The sequence below is a fragment of the Esox lucius genome, chromosome 13, assembly GCF_011004845.1.
Source record: "Esox lucius isolate fEsoLuc1 chromosome 13, fEsoLuc1.pri, whole genome shotgun sequence".
NCBI lineage: Eukaryota > Metazoa > Chordata > Actinopteri > Esociformes > Esocidae > Esox > Esox lucius.
Genome location: NC_047581.1, coordinates 37,117,587 through 37,125,917, shown reverse-complemented (window position 1 = coordinate 37,125,917; position 8,331 = coordinate 37,117,587). Strand labels below are relative to the sequence as shown.

Here is an 8,331-nt window from a genome sequence, read left to right as displayed (position 1 = left end):
GCAGTTTTCTTGGAGTGACACATGGTCAATGTAGTCACATTAAAAATCGTGAATCAAATAACATTTTCTAAACTAGATTCTAAATATTAAGACAAAACAAAGTATTTCAAATGGAAATATTGTATACTTGGATCACCATGTATTTCTTACAAACAACATTTTTTAAATGTTATCAGCATCTTCAGTTGACAATATGTAAAAATAAATACTAAACAATAATCAACAGAACTCTACTAGTAGTAAAGTAATAATAAAAACTTCATTTTCTTTTTTTTTTTTATTGTTTGGATAATATAAATTACGGAGAGATAAACCATGTACATGGCAGAGGTTCAGACGCAGCCTCAAAGAAACATTGAATGTCCCACTTAATCCAACATATGATCGAAAGAGGAGTCTAACTAAATCATACTAAATGTCTAATTTGAACACAGGCAAGACAAAGCATTTCAGTTTTGGTAGGATTGCATGAATTCATTGAAGACTACACTGTGGACCTCCACAACTAAAATCTGACGGCCAAAATCGTTCACAGATACAATATATAATATACTTTGATTCTAAATCAAACAGGCACATTAGGTAAATCAATGTGGGGCTCTGCAGTGCACCCATTTTTCTCAACTAGGAGCCAATGCTTTAGATATTACCAGAACATATGTCTCTAATACTTTCAATTATGCACCTACATTTCTTCTTCTTTTTCATCATCTTCTTCTTCTTGTGCACGTATAGATTTGTTTTTGTGCACCTAGATTTTCCCACTCAGGCACACCTAAGCTCCTTGTGTAGAGCCATGCAACCAAAATCCTTCAGTATAATTCACCGTCACCCTGGATCAGTGTAGATAAAAAAAGGCTCCCTTCTAGTAAAAGGTTTGGTCCCAGGAAATATTTAGTAGAAGATCTCTGCCTGTGTCCAAAGAGGCTCCATACTACCCTACAACAGCCCTCATCAGGCTCTGGCCCCCTAAAGGGGCACTCTATAGGGATCCATTTCTGATGAAAAATCTGAATCTAAATAAGTTCATATATGATGGTCCATCTTTTGTCAGCCAACAATATTTGCCAAATGATGCGATTTGCCACTCAATAAGTTCAATAGGACATTAAGAGACATTAGCTGGTGTTTTGGCTACTACCAAGCTTTCAGGAAACTCATCCTGGATCGCAATCATCTCAAGTATTTCCTTCAGGACTCATGGTCAGTGCTGGCATCAAGTGGGTTTTAAGGCACAGTCTTCATCAACTCTTCTCATCCTCATTCACCTGCTCTGTACAATCACTGGCCCTTGAGACAGAGCTAAACTGCGCCTCAAAGTTTAAGAATTTGTGGTTGCATTCCTTCTCCAGCATTTTCTTCCACAGTTTAACTGAAAGAGAGGAAAGTTGAGAATGTATAAAACCTAATCTATTATGACAAAAATTTCCTGCAATAGGTAAATTCAGTTGAGTCACATGGGAATATATTTTATTTGTCAAAATTCCTAGATCACGCAAAACTGAAATAAAACAAAAGCCTTTGGTGTTGTGACTTCTGTCCTGGTGTAAAGAATGTAGCAAATGAAGCATGAGAACGTATGAAGGCGTATCAAGTCATGGCAGAATAATGCATTTTTTTTTCTCATAATGTAAATTGCCTATGGACATTCAGTGAACATAGGTCTTTCCCTTACTGTACTCTGGCTCCTCTGGCAGGGTCTCCGTGCTCAGCTGACCCTCTGTGTTCTCCAGCGCTCCCTCAGACTTCAACTCCAAATTCTCTATCATCACCTCATAGGCTCTCCGCGCCTCTGATGACAGCTCAATCATTTTGTGGTAATGGTCCTGTAGAATCAAAGAGTCTATAACCGGATCTATGCAGGCGCCCTTCATGTCAAGAGGTCAATGAGGTGTGTGTACAATGTGCGCCTCGAGTTTTTTTTAGCAGGGCTGTGTGAACCACCAGGGTACACACAGCGGACATACCTGCGCTCCGTCATAGTTGAATATGCCCACTAGGCTGACGGGCACAGCCTTGTTGACACACCTGCCAAGGCCCTTTCTGGAGAGGGCAAACACAAATGGAACACCCTGCTCTCGACATGTGTCAATGATATTGTGGAGAGCTTCATCCAGACCGCCTGCGGAGGAGGAATTACGGGCGCCTCAGCATAGTAACTGGTAAGGGCATATTACGGTAATCGCCGTAATGTTGTTCTTGCATGCACAACATTTAACCTAATAAAAGAACAACACTTCTGAAAGCAGACAGTGAGACAGTGCTTTTGGAAATCCAAGGGACAGAAGCTAAAGACTCTACCGTACCTTTGGACTGGATCCGTTCACAATTGGGGGAGATGATGACACATTTGACTTTCCTGAGTTTGAGGTGTTTGAGGACCTCCCGGAGGCCCATGACCAGGCGCCTCTTCATTCGCGCCTTCATTGGGTCTTTCTGGTACAGCCGGTCCTGGAAGCGCACCAGCTCCTTGAGCAGGTTGGTCACACACTCATCCACATCTTTACTTAGCACCTGGCTGCAGTAACTGAGACACATATACAGAAAACGCACTCCTGGTTAGATGTGAACAGCATTTTGTTGTACTGAACTTGTACTGTTCATTGACAAAGTTGAATCTAATCAAAAATATTCATAATGGAAATAAAATGCTTTTCAACTTCTGGTGTGTGTATGTATGTATGTGGGTGTTTGTGCAGGCATGCATGCGTGTCTAATGTGAAACCATGATGCTTTACTCTCTGAATTTCCTGCTGTGGATTTTGGGCTGAATTTTGGGACAGGGCTGAGACTGAGACTGGTTAATTGGGCCTTCAGAGTGCACTGCGTCCTTCTCCGCCTGCACCGCGTCCTTCTCCGCCTGCACCTCGTCCTTCTCCGCCTGCACCTCGTCCTTCTCCGCCTGCACCTCGTCCTTCTCCGCCTGCACCTCGTCCTTCTCCGCCTGCACCTCGTCCTTCTCCGCCTGCACCTCGTCCTTCTCCGCCTGCACCTCGTCCTTCTCCGCCTGCACTGCATTTTGCTCTGCCTTGTTTGTCTCTTGCACTCTGGAGGGCTCTTCCTCAACCTCAGAGGGGCTATTAATGCTGAAACCTTCATCTATAGAATCACACAACCTCAAACAGTTACTCCCAAAAACATATAATCACCTATATTCTGAAATTACAACGATGAAGTTGTATCTGACCTATAGAATCCAGCTGGTCGCCGTCTATGACCAAGGTCTCAATGAACTCTTCTGTCACATCGCTGGCCATCTTGGATTCTTGACTTGAAGTGGGCAGTCCCCGTTCTTCCAACAATCGGTTCTGTTTCCTGTCTTCTCTTTCCTTCAGAATCACCTGCCGATAGGAAAACAAAGAGCAATACAAGTAAAGGCAGAGTATTGGTCTAAAATATTTTCTTAAGTCATGTCGAGCACCATCTTTTTCAATAGCAAAGCATTGAACTGAAAGAAGAAAAAAAACAAACATCACAAAACATTTCTGAAAGAAACATCAACAGAGCAAATCCAAGTGAGGGCCCAGTAATCAACACAGTCCTTGCTTATTTCCTAATAACTGGGTCCTAACCGAGAAACTCACCCTTTTCAGAGATGTGGGTTTCTTAGCTTTTGGAACCTCCCTCTGCTTGCCCTTCTTTACAAGTGGGCTGGTCGAGTCCAAGGGGTTGTGGGCGATCTTATCCTGGAGCCATGGCTTCTTCGAGATTAGTGGATTCTTATGCCCCACAGGTAACGACCCACCAACTACATAATAACAAGCATTTAGATGTTACCGTAGCATGGCGTTTAATCTAGTTTGCGATGTGTGCTGTAATATTACTGTCATCTTTGCCATTTCAAGACACTGTAGAATTTCCCAATACACTAAAATAAAAAACAACGCTAGAGCAAAGATTTTCTCTGCTGTAATATAACCTGAGAGGATGACTGGTTTGGCATCCTGCTTGTCCTTTTGAGTTTGTTGTTTTTTCTCCAAAACTGCCAGCATGTTTCCAATGTCCAACTGCACAGGGACTTTGCTCTTCTTACCACTTGTTTTCTCAGCTTTCTGATGAGGAGGGTTATCCATTTAGATGGACAAACAATTAGACAAAGTTGCCCGTCAAGAATTATTTCTTTTAAGGACATTTTCTTCTTAAATTACTTCCAACTTCTGTTTCTATACAGAGTAAGCTAGTTTGAGTCATTCAAGAACCCATCACCTTCTGGTTATTTTCAGTTATATAAACAATGCTGACCTGTCCCTTCTTTCTGTCCGTGGGAAGAGCTTTTCCTGCTAGGGCTCTGTCCTTATTTTGGTCATCTATCTTGAGTCCCGGTCCTTCACCATGACTGTCCTGTACAGGAAATTAAAAAATATATTTCTAGAAGAAAACCGTCCTTGATTCAATGAAGAGGCTGTAATTTATGATGATTTTGGTTCATGTTTTCAAAAGTAATGTTCATTTCACACCTCCTTTACCATTTTTTTCATGGAGCTGGTGAATACTACAGAGTTGTGGCCTTGCACTCTGGATGTACCAGCAACAGCTAAAGATAAGTCTGGAAACTCTTCTTCATCCTGGATTGAGGGAAAAAAACATGTTTGCTTAATATATCCCAGTTCTATTAATTTGATCTAAATATATACTGAAAGGTGTCCTAAATGAATGTTTCAAAATATTTCCCTAATTACCATGTCGTCCTTGGACCACCACAAAAAGCCATTTATAAATCCAAAAAAGTATTTATTTTAAAGAAATTATTTTCTGTACATAAATACTGTGACTTAACAAACCTCAAACTTTGGTGGCTCCTGATGAATGACCATTTCCTCAGGCTCCTCAACCTCCCAACCTTCACCCGCTGTTTTGGATTTCTTCTTCTTCTTCTTCTGCCTTTTCTTTTTCTCAGATGCATGTTCTTCTTGCTGAACAGATGTTTCCTTTTAATTAAGGGCACACAATAAAACATCAAATATACCTTTGAAGTCAAAGTGTTGATGAACTTACATCTATTGTAACAAAATCATTGAGAAGGGGTCACTTTATCTAAATCAAGTTGTCCAGTAGGAGTAGCATCAAGCACGCTGTACCTGAGCGGATGTTTTATTTATAGTTTCCTTGGGGACTACTTTCTTTGGAGGCTGGGAGGCCACATTGGCCCAGGAGGTCACTGCTGGACAACTGCTCTGTGAAACAGCCTCCAACGGCTGACCTGAGGGGATCAAATACATACGTTATTTTCTTAGTTGCATACAGCACTGACAATTCTGAAGGCAGAAGGTCCTGTACCTTGTAAGTATGCATCACTATTTTCACTGGAAGGGATGCATTGATTGGGGTCCATTCTTTGTCCTTTTCTTACCAGTGTAGTCTACAGACACAAAGAAAATTGTTTCCGAAGATCATTTTCATGTATTAGACATTGATGAGAGTGTATAATTGTCAGCAGGTTAGAGCTTAGACCCACCTTTCTAGTGGATTCTGGGTTTTGGAGGTGGGGGGTCGGAGCGGGGCTTTGGAGCTGGGGGGTCGGAGCGGGGCTTTGGAGGTGGGGGGTCGGAGCGGGGCACGGTGCGGCAGATCCCCAGCATGTTCCTGATTTCTGTGGGGAAGGAAGTGCATAACCGCTAGGCGCCACAACACCCAGCTCCGGAAAATCTGACATTTTCACCTCAAACGTGACACAATCTGCCTGGGCAGATTTGGATCTCTCTGATGAGTTTGGGGCAGATCTGGTCCCCCTATAACCACCTGTGGACAAAGAAAACCAAACACCACACACTAAAGGAAGAGCGCACACACTATAAACTGAATTTTATGAATGTGTTGCAGGTGTAACTACCTCTTCTTGGTGCATCCAGTGATCTCCTGATCATGTTTTTCTCCGGCGAACAAAACTCCAATCTAGATTTCAATGCCTGTTAGGTTAGGGAAAAATCTGTTGAGATATGAATACACACTGAACACTTGTTTTGATACATTATCAGACTATTTCTAGTTTGTGCGACATAAACAGACCGTTGTGTGATGAACACATGTGGGTTGTTCCCTGGCTTCAGTTGTCCCCCTTGTGCGACGGCCGCTGCTGTAGCCACGCTTGCTCCGAGCGTCTCCTCGGGTGCTGCTGTTGGTTGATGCCTCCTGCCTGGGGCTCATTCTCCAGTCATCTCTTGGAGTGGACGTACCAGCCGGATTCCTGGAGGGAGGAGATGACAATCTAAAAAGAGTTTGAAACTAAACGACTAAGCGCTCGGCAATGAAACACAGAGACATTGCTAAGTATGTTTGCGCTATCTGACAGATAGATGACGCCTACTGTCTAAATCACACTGCTACTACCAACTCTGGCGAGCACTTGACTGGGAAGAATTAATGTAAACAAATATGTTAATACAGCAAAAGAATAATAAGCGGATTAGTTTTACCTTCTAGAATTTTCCTCAGAAGGATATGGGTTTGGCAGTGTCAGTGGAGGTGATGAAGCAGTCTGTTGCTCCAATACTCCATCCCGCTGCAATCTTGGAACAAAGGGCTGGACTGCAGGAGACCATTTTCTCTCCTGGAATGGACAAAACAAATGGGCCTTCTTTACATTCACTAGAGATTTCAGGGCGGAAATGTTAATTTACACATTTTCAATTTACACTACATGGAGAATCAGATGAGCCGAGACAGGGTTCAATTAGAGTTCTTAAGTTGCAGTACATTAGCAACTAGCCAAATCATGACACTGTTCAACTGTAGTACCAAACCTATGCCAGCAATGTCATCTTAACCACATTACACATTTAAAATAATGTAACAAGTGGCCTAGGAAGTTGCAGTGCGCTAAGCTGCTGCCTCCAGCGCACATGTACTGCGGCAGTTTGATTCCAACCCACATGTACTGCGGCGGTTTGATTCCAACCCACATGTACTGCTGCGGTTTGATTCCAACCCACTACTAATTTCAGCACACTACTCTGTTTCCCACTCTCTCTATAAAATGAAGCACACAAAAAAATAAAACAAAACAAGGTGTTACTGGTGAACTCCCCCCCCCATTAGAACAAGGTGACATTTGTTATTTGCTTCAATTACTTCAACAAAAATAGCCTTGCTTCTATATAGCCAATAAGTCACCTTGTCCTACAAATAAGTTATCAAAACCTACCCAAAACATAGACCTTATCTGAAGGGGATCTAAATGTCCAGTAATGAAGACAAAGGTGCAAAAATGCAAAGAACCGCTTTTCTAGTTTTGCCCAAAGGTTGTATGGGGATCATGTAAATGAGACAAGGACTTGGCTAATCTTCCCCGTATCAATGAAACAATAAATGAATAAAAGTATCTAAAACCTCTAAAGTTGATTTCATCCTTGCTGAGTGGAAAGCCATTTCCCTTTTCCCTGTCACTGTATACATCTTATTTGTGATTTCTATTGTAGAAGCACTTTGCATATTCTACCACCTTTGGTCAGTTGGTTTCCAGGGCACAGAGTAAAGAGAATATAGGTTGAACTTTTACAGAATGAGAAAATACAAAGACGGCACTCTATCTTATTAACTCCTCTGCTTTCACTGGATTGGTTGAACGTTGCAGAAGAAAACATGCTGACATGTTTTCTTTCTGGTCGACACCATTATATGGGGGATCTAATTTCAGGCGTTAATTGGAAAGCCAGCTTAGCTAGGTCACCGCAAGTGTGATTCCGTATTTCTATTGGATAAGCAGTTTTTGCGTATCTTCATAGTAAATTATGTTTGTATGAACGTAGCTACATGGCCAGTTGCTGGCTTTAAAATAATAATATCCGAATTCCATTGTAGAATGAATGCACATAGATGGCATGCATACTGTATGGCAGTTAGAATTACACAACTGTTGCTAACTGACTTCAGCGAGGACATATTCAACTAGCCACCTTAATAGCTACATATTTAGTTGTACGCTAGCTATCTAACTCTTGTTAGCTAACGTGGCGTTGTACGCATTTCACAATAACAAACCGCCTCCTTACCTTTTCCATATCTTGTCTTGTTTCGTGCTTGCCTGTTGAAGTCAGACAATCATGTTTCGTGGCGAATAACTAGCTGACTGCACAACTGCTATAGATACAACCACATCATGACAGCCTCTCTAAAACTCTAAAGCAGGTGAGAAAAAAAAGTATTAATGAGATCCCAGAGTACACATGTCACGTTAGCACCAGGGTTAGCTACGCTAGCATTACATGTAATAAGAGTTCAACATGGCATGAGCCACCTTGTAAAACTAGAGACTGAAGTATGAGTTTCTACTTCAAATTAAAAGCTACGCAAAACTCGTCTAAACATTGAAAAAGTAGTATTGTGGCTGTTTTG

The 8,331-nt window shown here is 41.9% G+C and overlaps 1 protein-coding gene across 4 annotated transcripts in view; it reads right to left on the bottom strand.

Annotated features, from left to right (window-relative positions):
• Nucleotides 1-254: 254 nt before the first annotated feature.
• Nucleotides 255-8,331, bottom strand: part of LOC105014682 (selenocysteine insertion sequence-binding protein 2) — an 8,292-nt gene continuing 215 nt past the window's right edge. The window contains exons 2-19 of one of the 4 annotated variants that reach the window (XM_029124833.2): nt 7,989-8,115; nt 6,414-6,547; nt 6,007-6,205; nt 5,831-5,906; nt 5,456-5,739; nt 5,278-5,359; nt 5,079-5,200; nt 4,782-4,928; nt 4,458-4,565; nt 4,243-4,341; nt 3,920-4,052; nt 3,585-3,748; nt 3,188-3,341; nt 2,739-3,099; nt 2,307-2,527; nt 1,968-2,122; nt 1,676-1,826; nt 255-1,372 (exon numbers count right to left, since the gene is read on the bottom strand). In XM_029124833.2, coding sequence (XP_028980666.2) covers nt 1,245-1,372; nt 1,676-1,826; nt 1,968-2,122; nt 2,307-2,527; nt 2,739-3,099; nt 3,188-3,341; nt 3,585-3,748; nt 3,920-4,052; nt 4,243-4,341; nt 4,458-4,565; nt 4,782-4,928; nt 5,079-5,200; nt 5,278-5,359; nt 5,456-5,739; nt 5,831-5,906; nt 6,007-6,205; nt 6,414-6,547; nt 7,989-7,997 — 2,727 coding nt within the window. In that variant the 5' untranslated portion in view covers nt 7,998-8,115 and the 3' untranslated portion in view covers nt 255-1,244. Of the gene's footprint in view, nt 1,373-1,675; nt 1,827-1,967; nt 2,123-2,306; nt 2,528-2,738; nt 3,100-3,187; nt 3,342-3,584; nt 3,749-3,919; nt 4,053-4,242; nt 4,342-4,457; nt 4,566-4,781; nt 4,929-5,078; nt 5,201-5,277; nt 5,360-5,455; nt 5,740-5,830; nt 5,907-6,006; nt 6,206-6,413; nt 6,548-7,988; nt 8,267-8,331 lie in introns of those variants that run through there. The other 3 variants (XM_034296664.1, XM_029124834.2, XM_029124835.2) reach the window with 3 other exon arrangements.